General features: G+C 39.1%; 1 protein-coding gene and 1 long non-coding RNA gene across 10 annotated transcripts in view; one reads left to right on the forward strand and one right to left on the reverse strand.

Moving 5' to 3' along the window:
* The window catches only part of LOC128693242 (uncharacterized), a 664,368-nt gene extending 657,620 nt beyond the window's left edge, over window positions 1-6,748 (forward strand). For all 9 annotated transcript variants that reach the window (XM_070089334.1, XM_070089338.1, XM_070089339.1 and 6 more), the window contains one exon: window positions 4,775-6,748. In XM_070089334.1, the coding sequence (XP_069945435.1) occupies window positions 4,775-4,889 (115 nt within the window). In that variant the 3' untranslated portion in view covers window positions 4,890-6,748. The remainder of the gene's footprint in view (window positions 1-4,774) is intronic.
* The window catches only part of LOC138853315 (uncharacterized), a 42,222-nt gene that overhangs the window by 7,868 nt on the left and 13,681 nt on the right, over window positions 1-20,673 (reverse strand). The window lies entirely within an intron of this gene.

The following is a 20,673-nucleotide window of genomic DNA, read 5'->3' on the forward strand; positions in this document are numbered from 1 at the left end:
TACACAGGTGCAAGGTGTGGGCCTAATTTACACCGGTAATTTCACCCACTTCGAGTCCTATTTTCAGCCATTTTACTAATATGCTTTCCATTCTATTGATTGACCACAAGAAACCACCCATTAAGCTATTAGAACTACCCTATAAAATGTACAGAAGTTAATTTGGTCAATTTTAAACAAAATTCACAATTTAAAAATAATAAAAAATAAAAGGTGAAGACATTCTAGGTGCTGAAACATTTCCTCTGCTCATTAATAATGTCCTCAGACCTCTCCTACATTACATTTGCCTTCCATTTTTAATGCATAATTACAAAAAATCTTAAGTTACCCATATTTATTGGATAAAATATAACCAGGAATGATTGGTCATGGTTTATAGCATCCCAATAATTGAATCAGACCTATTAAAAATCCCATAAAATAGACTGGGGGGTGTAGGGGAGCCTTACCTGTCCTCAGAAAAATTTTTAAAAATCAAACATTTCCGTTACCTTGAGCCCAACTTTAAGCTATTTCGGTCCTGAAATCACCCCCCCCCCAAAAAAAAAAAAAAATCAATAGAAAGCACCTGAAAATTGCTGTTTTAAGCCAGACACAAGGTCAGTTTTCCTTTTCCCATTATGCACAGTGCGAGGAGGAATTTTTCTATACTGTGCACACACTGCACAGACATTCTCTCATGTCTAGGCCAAAATTTACTGCTCAAAGCTTATCTGAAAGAGCTGTGCTCAAAACGATCTATGAAACCACTCAAATCTGCTATGAGCACACATAAAAAAAATCTTGCCCCACACAGTACACGATGAAAAAAAAGCAAACCTCTGATTTTGTGTTTGGTTTAAAATAGTATCTTTGAGGGGTTATTTAGAAAGATTTTTGGCTGTTTCTTGGTATCAACTAATTGAATGAAAGATATACTATTGAAATAAGTGATAATTTTAGTTCATTGTATGACTTGAAATGGGGCTCAAAGTTGTTGAAACATGAGATTTTTTATTTTCTTGAGGAAGGGTAGGCCTCTTCCCTGGTCTCTTATGTTTTTTTTTCTAAATCTACTTGTATTATTAGGATGTTCTAAACCATGACCAATCATTCCTGGTTATATTTTATCCTGGCAGTAGGGTAAAATGGAGATTTTTTTTTTTTCAAGATTCAAAATGGAGGGTGATAGCAAGTGCAACATAGGAGAGGCCTGGGGATGTGATTAATAAGCAAAGGAGCCATCCAATTCCCTTGCTTCCTTCCCTACCCTGCAGCGCTGTATAGCCCTTGTGGCTTAGCGCTTCTTTTTGATTATAATAATAATAATAAGCAAAGGATAAGTTACTTTAGTTGCTGGAATCCATGTAGTGTTTATTTTAGAATCTGTATCTAAATTGGAATTTGTTTAATTTTGTGTAAACTTCTGTGCACTTATAAGGTAGTTCTGATACTTGAATGGACAGTTTCTTGTGCTCAATAGATAGAAAAGAAGGCATACTAGTGAAATGCCTTAGAATTTGGTCAAATTGAGCACTGTAATTGGCTTAAAAATAAGACTTGGACAAAATTGCTGATAGGTAATTTGCACCCAGACCACCAACTTGGCAGTGAAAAGGGGTAAATAAATACAATTAGAAAAACGTTAAAAAAAAAAAGTGTTCAGGTATGGGAGGAACTTGAAATTTGCATAGGATTGCAAAATCCATATGATTTAAGTAAATATAAAGCCAGAAATTATACAACAATAAATGAAGGGAAAAAATCTGGCAAATAAGTAGAGTACAAAATAGAATTAAACACCCTTTTATTACATAAAATTAAATACAAAAAGGCTTAAAAATAGTTGATTTAGTGTGAAGTTGAATGCTATATTTTATACTTTGGTTATAGGAAAAAACCTGAAGATTGTTATAAACTTCTAGTAGGCAAGTGAAATAGATACCATTAAGGTAATGAGAAAAATTCAGAAATTATTGAATGACCTTGAAAAAGGTAATGTACTCACTGAGTTGTGTTTGTGGTGGAGGAAAGGGGTAAGCTTCTTACTTCTGGCCCTGCCAGAAATAGGTACCATACCTGAGCATTGGCTGGCTATTGTGGATTGTACCCTGACCCTAAGAAGGTTGCAGTGTACTTTTAATAGGACTAGGCTATGAAATGAACTAATAGCCTGTAAATTCAATGGTGAAAAAAAGTGTAGAAATACTATTTTGTGAATCATGTATACAGTAGGGCATCACTTATACAGCAGGTAAAGTTCCAGGCTACTGCCATAAAGTGGAACACCACTTTTTTCTGCCTATAAATGCATACAAATGCCAGTTAATAAAACTAATCATTAAAAAACAAAAGTAAAATACATACACAGTACATTCATTAGTTAAAATATTTGTAGTCTTAATGTAGGGTGAGAGGTGAGTAGTATTTATTGTAGGAAGTCAGGCAGGGTAGGTATGGTAGCCCTCCTGGCTACCACACCTAAATGTAATATGCGATATTTAAAGTGGCCCAGAGTGATAAAACATACGTACAGTACACTCATTACTTAAAATATTTGTATTCTTAACCCCCGCAACCCCCAATCCTGAAGTGTCTTCTGGTGTCACAAAAAAAAAAAAAATTCTTGTGAAATGATAGAGAATCTTTTCCCGATTGTAATGACACCAAAAACACGAAAATTGATGGAAAACTGATGGAATTACGCTCTCGCAAAGTTAGTGACCTCAGCGATATTTACAAATTGGCTATTTTGCCAACTTTGAGCCCTATTTTCGGCTAATTCCATTGCTCCAGTTGACCAAACTCATAACTATTTTTTTAAGAAATCCATTTTTTCTATCGAATGAGTACAAGAAACTGCCCAATAACGTGGTCAGAAATTTGCAATTTGGCCATTTTCACGAAAATTAAAAAATATGACATTCCTGGCTCTAAAATAACATTTTCTTTGTTCATCAGTCATGTTTCCAGGCCCCACTGATATTACTCTTGCTTTCTATTTTGAATTTTTATTCAAACAAAAAATAGAAGATTTACTGTTATGCAGACTACTGCAATACTGTAATAATTGTATAAATAACATCAGCCCATTCATGACTGCATATTAGAATGGCTAGTTGGACATTTATTGGACAATGACATCATTTATTAACTTTTGAAGATCGGCAAAAATCAAACATTTCCCCAACTTTGAGCTCCATTTCCAGGTTCTATAATATGTTTTCCACTCTATCAAATGAGACCAAGAAAACGAGAATACAACCATAAATACTATACAAAAATAGATCACAAAGTCGGCATTTTAATTAAAAAAAAAAACGGTCTGAGTTTTTTTTTTTCTCATTATGCACTGCATGCTCCAGGATTTTTTTTTATATGGTGCACACTGACCACACAGACCCATTCTCTCACATGTGGGCCTACCAGCTTTCTCCTGCTTGAATTTATGAGTATATATAAGTCAAACACAGTACCTCGTAAGACGTACATGTACGACCTCGACAGTCAAAGGGTTAATGTAGGGCGAGAGGGAAGTACAGTGGACCCCCGCATAACGATCACCTCCCTATGCGACCAATTTAAGTGTATTTATGTAAGTGCGTTTGTACGTGTATGTTTGGGGGTCTGAAATGGACTAATCTACTTCACAATATTCCTTATGGGAACAAATTCGGTCAGTACTGGCACCTGAACATACTTCTGGAGTGAAAAAATATCGTTAACCGGGGGTCCACTGTATTGTAGAAAGTCATGTGTGATAGCTCCTACAAGAATTATAAACAAATAGTAGTGTAAAGGGAGTCACTCGGTCAAACGTGTACTAATACCTGTCTGCTTTTGGTTCAAACGAGTACATTTGCATGAGTTGGTGAAGCATTTACCCCACAATACAAACACTTAGATAATGTCTTAGTTGTCTTCATGTTAGTGCAGTAGAACAGATAGCTACGAGTGGTGTTGGTGTTGGACTAGAGAAAACGTAATCATTGCCATCACTGTGACAAGCCACCCAGCTACCATATCTGACATTTGTCAGATTTATTCTACTGTGGATGTTTATATGTTATGTAGCCTGTGGCAATTATTATTAATAATAATATGACATCTTCAAGACTAGTGAGACACTCTTGGTGATTTTAATGTGTACCTACATGCCAGCACTGTATACAGGTACATATAAGTATAATTATCAGAGTACGTATATGTAAAATATGTATGCAATAATTTTAAAACTTGAAATTTTGGAAAGTTTCTGGACAGAATGATGCGCAGTGACTGTATTAGCAAATCTGATGGGAGCGGGGTGTATAACAAGTTTTGGTCATAATTTGAAATGTCCATATTAGCAAAATGCCATAAAGTGGGGCCCTACTGTATATACATATGTATGTATGTTTTAACTTTTTTTTATTATTTTTTAATAAAATATTTTATGAGTTTTGTCAATTTTTTTTTTTTCCATGTCTTCCCTAACTTCCCTCCTGCTCCTTTACTGCCTCTTTAAGCTCATATTCATCTATCCTACAGTCTTTTTTTTTCCCCCTAATCCTCCTTAATTTCCTTTCACATCTACTCCTCTCATTGTAGCAACCACTGATTTCCAGTCTTCAACCCATACCCAGCTCTTTTCCCATCCATCACTTGCCATTCTTTTTTTCTCTGGTTTATCTTGCTTTGTTGCCTTTTCTTCTACAATTGTCACTTGCCTTTATTCTTTCTCTTTATTGCCAGCCATCCTCTTGTATCCACTCTCCAGTTATATTTTCTCATAGACTTTTATGTCTTGCAGAGGAAGAACACCAGAATGGTACAACAAAGTCTATGGCCATGCCACTGCTATGCATTTAACACGCATAAGAGAAAGCTTCCAGCATCATGCCATTGGACCTGAGAGCAAAGTTTAAGTCATTTCAAGACTATATCTTGAAAACATTGTATAAAATAGATTCTCTCATTCCTTTTAAAACTACTGTACAAAGTGGAATATACTGTGCTTCAGTACTTTCCATAACAGTGAAGGTGGACCATGAAAAAGTGATATTGTACCAGAGCTTCCATGTGTTCACAGGAAAGTGATTGAAGATAAACCTTTTCTATTTTATGTTGCATTAAAGCAACTCACATTTTATGAAGAAAAAAAATATATATTGTGGTAGGTGCCCAAATACATTATCCAGGATCAATGTGGACCATTGTACATTCCTCTGTGTTAAGTGGAGTATAAGAGTGAATGTTTTGTATCCTTACAGGTATGAGATCATGTATATAATTGAGATTATGTATTATACACCAGATTGGCTTTGTGTACCAACTTGTACCAAAGTGTTGCTTCATTTGACAATCATGGGACAAGTCAGCAGAGATTGAAATCATTCATGGCATGTAATACCTATTAATAATCCAGGAAAGTTTTGGTGTGCAATTTTCAGTCTGTTCATTAGTTATAACTTTATAATTCAATCCTACTCCACTACCAACCAAAAAGTGGAATGTCTTACAAAAGTTCACAAGACAAAAAATGACAAATGTTATTCAGTAAATTAAATAAATGCCAGTAAGACTTTCAGTCACTGAGATTTATGCCTCATCAAGCTGCCTTGACTTTGTGAAGCTTCTGTGATGAATGTCTGAATATCAAGTGGACTGTTTGTACGTTCAGAAGTTCAGTTGTGTATCTCATGCACATACTTTGGTATTTTTATATACTATATTCTAGCAAGACCTTGAGAGCAGAAATTATTATATTCAAGGGGGGAGCACTAAGCTCATAGGGGTTGTACAACACCTAAGGGAATGGGAAGCAATCAGGGTCGAGCCAATTAAGGGAAAGTCTGATCCAATCAATCAAGAAACTTACCTTGGGGGGCTGAGAGCTGAAAATACATTACAGTTTAGTACAGTGGACCCCCACATAACGATATTATTTCAATCCAGAAGTCTGTTTGGGTGCTGTTATAGACCGAATTTGTTCCCATAAGAAATATTGTGAATTAGATTAGTCTGTTTCAGACCCCCCAAAATACACCTACAAAAGCACTTACAAAAATACACTTACATAATTGATTGAGTTGGGAGCTGATCATTGCGGGGGTCCACTGTATTTGCTCCTTTATTATTTCGGATATTTATGTTCTCAGTATTATAAAGTTATGCTCGAATTAATCCCAAACATTTTTCCTAGTCTAAGAACAATGCTTTAATAAAATCCTGTTACTATAAAGCTGCTCTTAAAAACAATGGATGTTGACCACTTATAAACTGAAAGTTTCAGAAGCATATTCTTCCAAGAAAAAATAAAACCATGTTTATCTGCAATAATGTTAATACATATTTTACACTAAAACTAAATGCATCATATATGCTAGAAACTGATTATGGTATATAAATTTCAGCAAATTAAGGGTACATCAAGAATTACAAAGTTAACAAAGTTAAGACATTACTGTATAATTTAAAAAAACTTAAGATGCTTTTGCCATGGATGTCTGAAGCTCACATTCCTAGTCTTTACAGGTTTTATCATTTTGTAAGTAATTTTTCATAACACAAGAAATACATTTTATATTCACATTTACCTCTTAATACAATAACCTGTTCTAGTGTATGTCCCCACATCTGTTTTATATTTTATTACTCTGTACACCTGTAAATCTTAATGTCATGCAACTGGCACATCGTGTGTGCAAATCTCTTAGGTTTAGTCACATAATATGACTCATGTTGTACCTCTTGGTGCTGAATATATATTATCAGTAATAATAAATTTATTCCAAACCTAACCTTTGAATGTTAACAACAGTGCTAAATCAGTATGGGCCAACTGAATCATTCAGCACTGATGAATGGCTTGGAAAAGTGTGCATGTTCTGTACCATATCAGATTATAAATCATGTACTTGCCCACAGTGGGTGCTAGAAAAGTACTAAAACCTTATGGAATAAAAAAATAAGAAATTAATCTAGCATAGTGTAAAGGAACTTGTATGCTTACGATATCGGTGAAAGAAAATGGAACAAGCTTCTAACACTGAGTTTAAAGTTTAGAGTTACATATCCAAAAGTAGTCTCTCAGTATAATTATCTATATGTAGCTACAGGAACAGAACTAAGTTCACGGTGTGACATATTCAATATTTAATCTGTTGCTAAGTATTCTGTGGTATCCAGTCATTGTAGCACATTACTACTACTACTACTAGCAACCCATTCCATTGATCCAAATGCTCAATTTACAAAGTAAAATTTTAGAGTGCCCTTTCTATAACTCTTCTTTCTTAGTTTGTAGTTATGGCCTTTTATGACACAAGTTAATGCTTTATAACAGAAAATAACCATAACATAATATCCACTATTTTTGGCCTTAACATTTTTATTTTAGCTATGGGAGCCATTTCATAGTTCTAGAATTTTCTAGCTTGTTAAAAATTTCTGTCTGGTGTGGACACCACACTACATATACACATGCATATTCCAGTGCTGTTTTAGAGTTGGCCAGTGTCACCGTTTCTCAATACAGCATTTTGTTTCTGATTTTTCAGTGACAAACTTGCCAATGACAATTCTTAGGTCCCTTTCTTTGTCGGATGCCTTTAGTTTGTTTCACAGTTTGTGCAACATGGCATTTATTCTTATTAATGCAATCATTCATATCTCAAATGCAGTTATTTTTGTTTACTATCTTGCACAGGATATCTGTATCTGAACATGTTTATATAATTCTTAATTCCTTTTGGCAAGTCATTTACATACCTATAGGTTATCTGTAGTTGATTCTGTGGGGTCACCACCTTTGTTGCTCATTCCTGACCAGGCATCCTGGTTGACATTACGATCAACAATGTTGTCAGTGCTAGCCACATGAAGTCCAATGTATGCAGTAGAAGTTGTCACTGGTATATAACTACCAGCTGATCAGGAACTAACAAGTTGGCCATCTCCCACTGAGGCAGGGTGACCCAAAAAGAAAGAAAATCCCCCAAAATAAAATACTTTCAACATTCAACACTTTCACCTCACTCATACATAATCACTGTTTTTGCAGAGGTGCCCAGAACACAACAGTTTAGAAGCATATACATATAAAGATATACAACATATCCCTCCAAACTGCCAATATCCCAAACCCCTCCTTTAAAGTGTAGGCATTGCACTTCCCATTTCCAGTAATCAAGTCCAGCTATATAAAAATAACCGGTTTCCCTGAATCCCTTCACTAAATATTACCTGCTCACACTCCAACAGCTTGTCAGGTCCCAAATACCATTCGTCTCCATTCACTCCTATCCAACAAGCTCACGCATGCTTGCTGGAAGTCCAAGCCCCTCGCCCACAAAACCTCCTTTACCCCCTCCCTCCAACCTTAAAGCAACTTATGTTCTCACTTGAAGATGGTCAAGGATCTGTTTTTAGTTCCCCTTATGTATGAAGGAAGAATGTTGAAAAGTTGTGGCCCCTTTACATTTACTGAGTTCTCTCTTACTGTAATAACTGCACTCCTGCTTTTCACTACAAGGAGCAATTTCAGTATGCATATTGGGGACCAATCCCTTCAAAATTTTCTAGATCAAAATTGTAATGCATCTTTCTCCCCTATCTTTCAGGGACTCTAGGCATTCAACTGAATTTACAGGGGGAATAAAATGTCTTGAACATTCTCCAGATTTGCAGTACTGACTGCCTTAAAAGGGGCTGTTAGTCTAAAGCAATATTCCAGTCTCCAGACAACAAGTGACTATCAAAGCTAGCACTGATCCTTTTTTTTTTTTTCATCCCACTACAGTCCTCAACTTAGAAAACAGCCATGGAAAACGTCTTTTGAGATGAAACATCTTCAATCTGTTCCAGAGAGTTAGCCTTTAACTGAATTAATTTTCCCCATAAGAAATAATGGAAATCCAATTAATCCATTCCAGACACCCAAAAGTATTAAACAAAATAATTTTTTTACATGAAATATACATTTCCCTACACATAAAACAATGATACATGAAGAATAAAACAATAATAACATCACCCTTACCTTTACTGTGGACTTGTTGATGAGTGATGAGACGGAAGGAGGGCAGAGGACGGTGTTCTATTGTCTGGAAGGAGAATCCCCTTCCATAAAGACTTCAGGTAACAAGTCCTTTTCTGGCTTGTGTCCCAGGAGTCCTTTTCCTCCTGAGTAATGTAGGTCCTGTTTGGCATTTTCTTCCTAAACAGGCCTGTTTCGTCACAACTGAACACTTGTTGGGGTTTTAATTTTTCAGCCTCTATGTACCCCTTAAAGCCCTGCACATATTTTTCAGCCACTTTTTTGTCAGAACTGGCAGCCTCACCATGCCTTATCATACCATACCACCATCACCACCACTACCACCCTCTACCACCATCACTACTACCCTCTACCACCATCGCTACCACCCTCTACTACCATCACTACCACCATCACAATCGCTACCACCCTCTACCATCATCACAATTGCTACCACCCTCTACCACCACCACTACCACCCTCTACCACCATTGCTACCACCTCTACCACCACCACTACCACCTTCTACCACCATCACAATTGCTACCACCCTCTACCACCACCACTTTCATATTTTTCTACAAACTTTTTCTTAAATTATGTTTCTCACATTCTTTACCATAGGGCTGGCAGTTACCATAGGGCTTAGCAGTTACAAGCACCAAAAACAATGGAATAATACAAAATACATCGCATGTACATGTGGAATCGTCCTCACTGGCTTTGTAAACAATGGCACACTGGCTGGTACACGGAGTGAGTGGCCGGGCCTGCCCAGTGCGCCGTGCGGACACGTTCGGGACGAAAGCTCCTAACCGAGTTTTTAGGTGTTAACTGAGGATCCACTGTATATTAATCATAGGGAATTTTAATTCCATTCAAATTGACCAGAGTACTTTGGTTGTAACTAAGTGTTTAGACTCCCTAGAGGTAACCCAAGTCTGCTTTAATAACAGTCTGTGACTGAGCCAATTGGAAAGAATAACCTGTTTTCCCAGTTCTTACAAACAAGGAAGTCTCTGATCACGTAACAGCCGTTTATGAGCTATCACAAACATATTTAATATATCTTGGAAATATGATTACGCAGTTAAATGTATTTTTAAGATATGAAATGCACTGGGACGAGGCAGTCATTCATTTCTTTTGGTATAAATAAATTTCTTTAAAAATCCTACTGGTATATAAAATAAAATTAGCTTCCGTTAAAAAATTAACGAATTTTTAAAGTACAGTGGTCCCTTGTTTTTCGTAGTTAATCCGTTCCTGGAGTTGCTACTATTATCGAAATCTACGATTTGCGAATCAATTTTCCCCATAAGAAATAATGTAAATACAATTAATCCGTTCCTGACACCCAGAAGTATTAAAACAAAAAATTTTTTTACATGAAATATAGATGTAGTACATAAACAATACAATGGGAAATGATGAATGAAACATTAACAGCATAACACTTACCTTTATTGGAGATTCTTCTTAGTGTATGGGAGACTGGAGGAGGAGAGAGATTGGATTGTTTACAGTTTGGAAGGGGAATCCCCTTCCAGCAACACCTCAGGTACCAATTGCTTTTCTGGGGTTGCTTCTCTTCTCTGTTTCTTAATGCCACTAGGACCACCTTGAGTCACTGGAGTCCTGTCTCGCAAAATAACTGTGGAGAGAACTCTGTTTCTGGCGTCTCTTTAACACTTCCCTAAAATGGCCCAAGACTTTGTTACTGTACATGTTGCCAACATGGCTTGCAACAACCTTGTCAGGGTGATGTTTCTCCATAAAGCTTTCCATCTTACCCCACATAGCAAAAATCTCTTTAATTTCTGAAGAAGGCACCTTCTTCCATCTCTCTTCCTCCTCCTCTGCAGCAAGATTCTGAGCTGCGATCTGTTGCTGTTCCTGCTGAAGCTCTTGCAGCTCCTCAGTGGTGAGCTCTTCGTTGTGGTCTTCCACCAACTCTTCCACATCCTCCAAACTCACATCCAACCCCATGGAACTCCCCAGTGCCACAATTGATTTAACAACAGATATAGGCTCATCAGGGTCAGTCCCAAACCCTTCAAAATCCCTCTTGTTGGCACAATCTGGCCACAATTTTCTCCAAGCAGAGTTCAAAGTCCTGGTAGTCACTCCCTCCCAAGCCATACCTATAAGGGTTATGCAATGGAGGATGCTGAAGTGTTCTCTCCAAAATTCCCTTAGGGTCAAGTGAGTGTCTGTGGTCACAGTCAAGCACCTGTGAAACATTGCTTTGGTGTAGAGTTTTTTAAAGTTTGCAATGACCTGCTGGTCCATGGGCTGGAGGAGAGGAGTGGTATTCGGGGGCAAGAACTTTACTGTGATGAGGTCATCCCCAACCTGTTGTCTATGTTCCCCATCAGTAAAATGGGTACCTGGGTGTTAGTCGACTGGTGTGGGTCGCATCCTGGGACACTGACCTAATTTGCCTGAGATGCTCAGCATAACAAGTGGCTTTCTATGTAGTAGTATGTCATTGTCAGCTAGGACTGTATACCATGTACATGTACTTGTAGTAAATAAAGATTATTATTATTATTATTATTACTAGCAGGCACTTGAGATCCAATTTCTTTTCCAGGAGGTAATTCTTCACACTAGGGCCAAACACTTCATTGAACCATTCGATGAAAATTTCCCTCGTGACCCATGCCTTACTATTAGATTTCCAAAACACACACAATTTACTCTTCATAACATTGTTTATCCTGAACACTTTGGGATTTTCAGAATGGTACACTAGTAATGGCTTCACTTTGAAATCCCCACTAGCATTAGCACAGAACATGAGCGTCAGCCTGTCTTTCATAGGCTTGTGTCCTGGCATTGCCTTTTCCTCCTGTGTAATGAAGGTCCTCTTTGGCATTTTCTTCCAAAAGAGGCCTGTTTCGTCACAATTGAACACTTGTTCAGGTTTCAGTCCTTCAGCCTCTATGTACTCCTTGAATTCATGCACATATTTTTCAGCCGCCTTGTGGTCCGAACTGGCAGCCTCACCATGCCGTACCACACTGTGTATGCCAGTACGGTTCTTAAATCTCTCAAACCAGCCTTTGCTGGCCTTAAATTCACTCACATCACCACTATTTGCAGGCAATATCTTTACCAGATTGTTGTGCAACTGCCTAGCCTTTTCACAAATAATCGAAGTCGTAAGAGTATCTCCTGCTAATTGTTTCTCGTTTATCCACACCAATAATAACTTCTCAACATCTTCGAGTACTGGTGATCTCATTTTTGTCAGCATAGTCACCCCCTTTGCAACAACAGCATCCTTGATTTCCTTTTTCTTGGCCACTATGGAACATATGGTTGTGTAGGGTTTCTTATACATCCTGGCCAGCTCGGCCGCACTTGTGCCACTTTCATATTGTTCAATGATGTTTTTCTTAAATTCAATCGTATTTCTCACCTTCTTTACCACAGGCTTGGCACTAGGAGCTTTCTTTGGAGCCATGGTAGCTTATTTAGTACTTGCAAGCACTAAAATGAGTGGAATATTATGAAATATTTCGTAGGAGCACGTGAGGGGACCTTCGCTCACTGGTAAACAATGCCAGACTGGCTGGGTAGGGAGGCCGCCCCGGCTCACACCGTGCGTACGCATCCCGGACGAACTACTATTCGCGAGTCAACCTATGATTAGCGAGCCCGTATTTATACGAAAATATCCCTATGATTTCCGAAATCTATGATTCCCGAGAAATATGAAAAACGAGGGACCACTGTATTTACAATGAAATTATTGCCTAAAATTTTGTTCTCCCTACACATTACAGGTTGCACATAAGGGCACAAGATCCCTTTCCAATAAATAACCATACAGTGGACCCCCGCATACCGATGGCATCACATAACGATTAATCCGCATACCGCTTGCTTTAATCGCAAAAATTTTGCCTCGCATACCGCTTAAAAACCCGCTCACCGATTTTCGTCCGAGACGCGTCCAATGTGCGGCCTGAGCCACGCTCACATGTTCCGCCGGTGGCATTGTTTACCAGCCAGCCTCAGCGGTAACATCCAAGCATACAATCGGAATATTTCGTATTATTACAGTGTTTTCGGTGCTTTTTCTGGAAAATAAGTGACCATGGGCCCCAAGAAAGCTTCTAGTGCCAACCCTACAGCAATAAGGGTGAGAATTACAATAGAGATGAAGAAAAAGATCATTGATAAGTATGAAAGTGGAGTGCGTGTCTCCGAGCTGGCCAGGTTGTATAATAAACACCAATCAACCATCGCTACTATTGGTGGTACAGCTGCTGCTGCTGCTGCACTGTCAGCTGCTGCTGCTGCTGTAGCATCGTCTGCTGCTGCTGTAACATCGTCTGTTGCTGCTGTAGCATCGTCTGTTGCTGCTGTACCACCGTCAGCTGCTGCTGCTGCTGTAGCATCGTCTGCTGCTGCTGTAACATCGTCTGTTGCTGCTGTAGCATCGTCTGTTGCTGCTGTACCACCGTCAGCTGCTGCTGCTGCTGTAGCATCGTCTGCTGCTGCTGTAACATCGTCTGTTGCTGCTGTAGCATCGTCTGCTGCTGCTGTAGCATCGTCTGTTGCTGCTGTACCACCGTCAGCTGCTGCTGCTGCTGTAGCATCGTCTGCTGCTGCTGTAGCATCGTCTGCTGCTGCTGTAGCATCGTCTGTTGCTGCTGTACCACCGTCAGCTGCTGCTGCTGCTGTAGCACCGTTGTTGGTGTGGCTTATTGAGAATACCAAGAAACAATTAACCCCAGAGGATTTGCCACCCAGGATAACCCAAAAAAGTCAGTGTCATCGAAGACTGTCTAACTTATTTCCATTGGGGTCCTTAATCTTGTCTCCCAGGATGCAACCCACACAAGTCGACTAACACCCAGGTGAACAGGGAAAAATGCCTGGAACTAGTGCTCATACTGGTGAATTTAAAGCCAGCAAAGGTTGGTTTGAGAGATTTAAGAATCGTAGTGGCATACACAGTGTGATAAGGCCTGTTCTGGAAGAAAATGCCAAACAGGACCTACAGTACTCAGGAGGAAAAGGCACTCCCAGGACACAGTGTCTCATCAGTCATTGCTGCATCTTCAATAAAGGTAAGTGTCATTTATACTTCATTTAGTAGAGTAGTACATGCACAATATATATTGTGCATGTACTACTCTACTATTGTGCATGTATCCTTCTCTTTGTGTGTAGGAAAATGTATATTTCATGTGGTAAAATTTTTTTTTTCATACTTTTGGGTGTCTTGCACGGATTAATTTGATTTCCATTATTTCTTATGGGGAAAATTCATTCGCATACCGATTATTTCGCATAACAATGACCCCTCTTGCACGGATTAAAATCGGTATGCGGGGGTCCACTGTATATATATTAACAAAGTATGACTTTGCCTCAAGTGACAAAACATCATGTAACAGTGCTAGATGCCAACATTTTTCTGTATCCTAAACTCATTATTGCTTATCTTGCAAATCATACTGGGAATGCTGGTTTCATTTAACATGCTGTTTATTGTTACCCATAAAATCAGTGAAGAAGTCTGCTACACAGATTACCTGATACTGTGTATCAGACAAGCGTAGCATCTGCCCTCTTGTTACGTAAAACATTAACATGCCTAGAACACAAACTAAATGCTACACACTATATTCAAATGAATGCAAGGCAAATATTTCTATATTTTTAGACAATTAGATGAATGAAATCATAGAGAGCCAGTGCCTTATGTGCAACATGACAATCAAATTACACCATATAATTCCTCTCATATTTATCAATCAACATGTGCATTGTAGGGATGGCATTCAGCTCAGCAATGCATTCATGCACCTTCACACAAAAAAGAAAAGCTATATTCTACTCTTCTTCCCACACCCACAGTCCCCGTTTTTCTCTGCTAAAGTACCCTCCTTACAACTACCCCTCACCTCAACCCCAAGATCCTATGTCCTCCTTCACCCCAACCTCCTAATACATTCCTATCTACACTCAAGATCCTGACCACCTACCAGGGCAAAAACCCACCCCCTGCTGCACCCCAACCCACACCAACCCTTTCCACCCATATGACCCACATGCCAGGACCAAGAACCCATGAACCAGAACACAGTAATGGAAAGAAAGCAAGCTGAAAGTACAATACACCAATGAAGATGGAATAACTAGTAAGTGATGAGTGACACGAACAAATAATGGAAGTGTCCTCAGGCATTACAGCAATCAAATCACAGAGACAAAGCTCACAGAGATAACAGATGTGAACTTCCCAGCTGGATATCAGATTTTGAGGAAAGACCGAGGGAACAGAGGAGGATGAGGAGGAGTTGTTGAGATGGGAGGAATGGAAAGAGAGAGCAGATGATTACATAATAGGCACACCGAAGACCAGGGTCCCAAGGCAGTGACAGAAGTAATGTACAACCCTCCACTAAACAGCAAGAGACCAAGACAAGAATATAAAGAAAACAACAGATCAATGGTGGATACATTAGCTAAGGTGGCCAGAAGAGCCCATATGAGCAGGGCAAGGCTACTGCTCATGGTTGACTTTAACCACAAGGAGACTAACTGGGAGAACCTAGAGCCACACAGGGAACCAGAAATGTGGAGGACTTAACCCTTTGAGGGTCGACAGGCCCTCTCCGAAACTCGTTCTCAGGGTCGGCCAAATTTAAAAAAAAAAAAAAATATTTTTTCTTATGAAAAGATAGAGAATCTTTTCCCGATCATAAAGACACCAAAAGTTTGAAATTTGATAGAAAACTTACGGAATTATGCTCTCACAAAGTTAGGGGTCTCGGCGATGTTTACGCATCAGCGATTTTGCCCACTTTGAGCCCCATTTTCGGCCAATTTCACTGTACTAGTTGACAAAAAACATGAATATTTCGCTAGAACTCCATTTTTTCTATCGAATGGGTGCAAGAAACCACCCATTTATGAAATTCAACTATCCAGTACAGTGGTCAGAATTTAGCAATTTTGCCAATTTCACACAAATTTCAAAAGATGCCAATTTCGGAATAGGGTCCAGAATAAACAAGAAAGACATTCCTGGCACTAAAATGACATTTTCTCTAGTCATTATTCACGTCTCAAGGCCTCTCTTATATTCTTTTGCTTTCCACTTTGAATTTTTATTTTCACAAAAAATATAAGATTTACTGTTATGCAGACTACTGCATTAGTGTAAAAAATGGTATAAATATTATTGGTGCACTTGTGAAAGAATATTAGACTCACCAGTTGACGTGTATTGCACGCTTGGCACGATTTGTTTACTTTTGAAGTTTGGTAAAAATCGAATATTTCTGCTACTTTGAGCTCAATTTCAAGGCACCTTTCTTTGTAAAACCAGTCAAAATCATCTCTATTTCTGTAATATGTCTTCCATTCTATAAAATGAGACCAAGAAAACTAGAATACAACAATAAATACCATACGAAAATACACTGCAAAGTCGCTGATTTATTAAAAAAAAATGGTCAAAGTTTTTTTTTTCTCATTATGCACTGTGTGCTGCAGGATTTTTTTTAGACTGTGCACACTGACCACATAGACCCATTCTTTCATATGAAGGCCTACCAGCTTTCTCCCACTAGATTTGAGGCCGCTAGAATTTATGAGTACTAGTACGTCAAAAACCCCTACGCGTAAGACGTACTAGTACGACGAAAACCCTCAAAGGGTTAAATGGTGGAGGTAGTAATGGAGAACTTCATGCACCAACATGTTAGGGACACAACTAGAGAGAGGAAAGGATGAACAGCAAAGCCAGACTTTGTATTCACCCTAAGTGATTCAAACATAAGGGATATTAAATATGAAAGCCCTCTTGTTACTAGTGGCCACACACTCCTGAGTTTCAAATACCTTGTGGAAGTAACAGTGGAGAGAGGCAAGACTAGAATGCTGTGAGAAGTTCAAAAGAGGGGATTACACACGCATATACATATAAATATTACACAAACATATATACAGGAGAGCCCAGTATATTCAGCACCCTCTTTTCAATGTTCCATGTTTTCACAGGATTTCAGATGAACCATTGTTCATTATGTTCAGTGCTTTTGTTTATTTTCCACAATTTTTGCACAGCAGTTGTGTAAGGGAAGGGTTACTGGTGCCATGTTTTAAGGTAAGTATTATATGTACTGTGTATATATTTTTATATTTTGTCTGTTTTCTAATGCCTAGCTGTACTGAGCACTTAATGTATGATAGAGTAAAAATATTATAGGGTACTTTAAATGGATCTGATGATGAGAAATGTTCTTGTTCACCCACCGGCAATTTTTGCTTATTGTAAAGGGATGAAAACCTAAAAGATGCACAAACGGAGCTTTCCTGTATTATTAAAAGTGAAAATAAAAACTACCTCTAGCTCTATTATTATTACAATATTTTTTTTTTTATTTTTTTATTATCACACTGGCCGATTCCCACCAAGGCAGGGTGGCCCGAAAAAGAAAAACTTTCACCATCATTCACTCCATCACTGTCTTGCCAGAAGGGTGCTTTACACTACAGTTTTTAAACTGCAACATTAACACCCCTCCTTCAGAGTGCAGGCACTGTACTTCCCATCTCCAGGACTCAAGTCCGGCCTGTCGGTTTCCCTGAATCCCTTCATAAATGTTACTTTGCTCACACTCCAACAGCACGTCAAGTATTAAAAACCATTTGTCTCCATTCACTCCTATCAAACACGCTCACGCATGCCTGCTGGAAGTCCAAGCCCCTCTCGCACAAAACCTCCTTTACCCCCTCCCTCCAACCTTTCCTAGGCCGACCCCTACCCCGCCTTCCTTCCACTACAGACTGATACACTCTTGAAGTCATTCTGTTTCGCTCCATTCTCTCTACATGTCCGAACCACCTCAACAACCCTTCCTCAGCCCTCTGGACAACAGTTTTGGTAATCCCGCACCTCCTCCTAACTTCCAAACTACGAATTCTCTGCATTATATTCACACCACACATTGCCCTCAGACATGACATCTCCACTGCCTCCAGCCTTCTCCTTGCTGCAACATTCATCACCCATGCTTCACACCCATATAAGAGCGTTGGTAAAACTATACTCTCATACATTCCCCTCTTTGCCTCCAAGGACAAAGTTCTTTGTCTCCACAGACTCCTAAGTGCACCACTCACCCTTTTCCCCTCATCAATTCTATGATTCACCTCATCTTTCATAGACCCATCCGCTGACATGTCCACTCCCAAATATCTGAATAAATTCACCTCCTCCATACTCTCTCCCTCCAATCTGATATCCAATCTTTCATCACCTAATCTTTTTGTTATCCTCATAACCTTACTCTTTCCTGTATTCACTTTTAATTTTCTTCTTTTTGCACACCCTACCAAATTCATCCACCAATCTCTGCAACTTCTCTTCAGAATCTCCCAAGAGCACAGTGTCATCAGCAAAGAGCAACTGTGACAACTCCCACTTTATGTGTGATTCTTTATCTTTTAACTCCACGCCTCTTGCCAAGACCCTCGCATTTACTTCTCTTACAACCCCATCTATAAATATATTAAACAACCACAGTGACATCACACATCCTTGTCTAAGGCCTACTTTTACTGGGAAATAATTTCCCTCTTTCCTACATACTCTAACTTGAGCCTCACTATCCTCCTAAAAACTCTTCACTGCTTTCAGTAACTTACCTCCTACACCATACACCTGCAACATCTGTCACATTGCCCCCCTATCCACCCTGTCATACGCCTTTTCCAAATCCATTATTATTATTATTACCCGATATTATCAAAAGGAACCACTAAGCTATAAGTGGTCACATAGTATCTGGGCAATGGAAGGCAATAACATTTGGTCTGAGAAAAGAGAGGGCAGCTCCAATTCCTAGAATCAGGACACTTATTGGAGGGGTATTGTATCCTAAAAGCCCCATTTTGGGCAAGTAAAATACAGAGAGGAGAATGTACAAAAAATTACTGTTTATATGGTTGTATGTAAATGGTATGATGATACCAGCAAGTTGTGGTGAAAGGTATGTACATACACTTTCCAACATTTATTAAAGGAAACGTTTTGCCAAGAGTAGTGAATGATAAAGCCACTGATGCAGCCATTGAAGCTACTGATGTAGCCACTGAAGCTACTGATGCAGCCACTCATAGTAAAATATTTCCTTTAATAAATGTTCTGAAGTATATATAAATATCCTTTTCACTCCATATAAATTGAAACAGCTAAATGACTGAGAATACCAACATCTCTCAAATTGTACTCACTGAGTACAAGCAAGAAAAATACAATCTATTGCCTTCTTTCTTTCTTTCTTTCTTTCTTTCAGTACACTAGCCATATCCCATAGAAGCAGGGTGGCCCAAAAAGAAAAACAAAAAGTTTCTTTTTAAACCATACCAAGGGCGGGGATAGAATCCACGATCAGAGAAAGGGTTACAAGCTTCTTGCTCCTGGCATTTTAGTTGCCTCTTACGATACACATGACTTACTGAGGAAGAATTCTGTTCCACTTCCCCATGGAGATAAGCAGAAATAAACAAGAACAAGGACAATAAGAAAATAGAAGACAACCCAGAGAGGTGTGTATATACAGTAAGGCCCCACTTATATGGCAGGTTAGGTCCTAGGCAGCTTTAAGGCGGAAATTGCCTTAAAGTGGAATGCCATTTTTTCCACTTATAAATACATATAAATGCCATTAAGGCATTTATATGCATTAAAAAACACAATAAAAAGTAAAATACATACACAGTACATTCATTACTTACCTTAAAATATTTGTAGTCTTAATATAGGGCAAGAGGTGAGTAATACTCATTTGTAGGAAGTCAGGTGTAGGTAGCCCTGGCTCCCCATTCCAAACTTAAACCTTAAACTGTCCAAACATAGATCTACATTCACGAGTGTAGCGCTCCAAACGTAGATCAATGTTTTATTTTTCATTCCTTCAAAATTGGCATGAGTGGCCTGAGATACCTGGGCAATATGGAATGGGTCTTAACTCTTGGTGGGCACAGCATTAAAAAAATCTGGGACCACTTAGTACCTTGTGGAAACACCAGTTCAATTGAGCACCACCTAGAGTAAATAGCGTGGCAAACACTAGGGATTCACTGATGTCATGTTGTATTAACATCTCATTTTTAAGAGGAAAGTGATGTTGACCCAGAGTTTAGTGGCTTTAAGATGGATGTGGCCACAAGTGGTAGAGGAAATATTAAAAACCTCGATAATAACCCATGTGCACCATCCTTTCATTTCTGATACCACTAGTAGTGTCATCCTGCCAGAATGTCGTATGTACGTACCTGGCTGGGCTTGGCTGTGCTTGGTTGGGCTTGGCTGGGCTTGGCTGGGTTTGGCTGGGCTTGGCTGGGCTTGGCTGGGCTTGGCTGGGCTTGGCTAGGCTTGGCTGGGCTTGGCTAGGCTTGGCTAGGCTTGGCTAGGCTTGGCTAGGCTTGGCTAGGCTTGGCTAGGCTTGGCTAGGCTTGGCTAGGCTTGGCTAGGCTTGGCTGGGCTTGGCTGGGCTGGGCTGGCTGGCTGGCTCTCTGGTTGGCTCTATGGCTCTCTCTCTCTGTCTATATCTCTGTCTCTATCTATCTCTCTCACAGGTACACATAAGCACAATTATACATAGTTTAAATTACTTAGGATAACCCAAAAATTC

Source organism: Cherax quadricarinatus, chromosome 28, assembly GCF_038502225.1.
Source record: "Cherax quadricarinatus isolate ZL_2023a chromosome 28, ASM3850222v1, whole genome shotgun sequence".
NCBI classification, from domain to species: Eukaryota; Metazoa; Arthropoda; class Malacostraca; order Decapoda; family Parastacidae; genus Cherax; species Cherax quadricarinatus.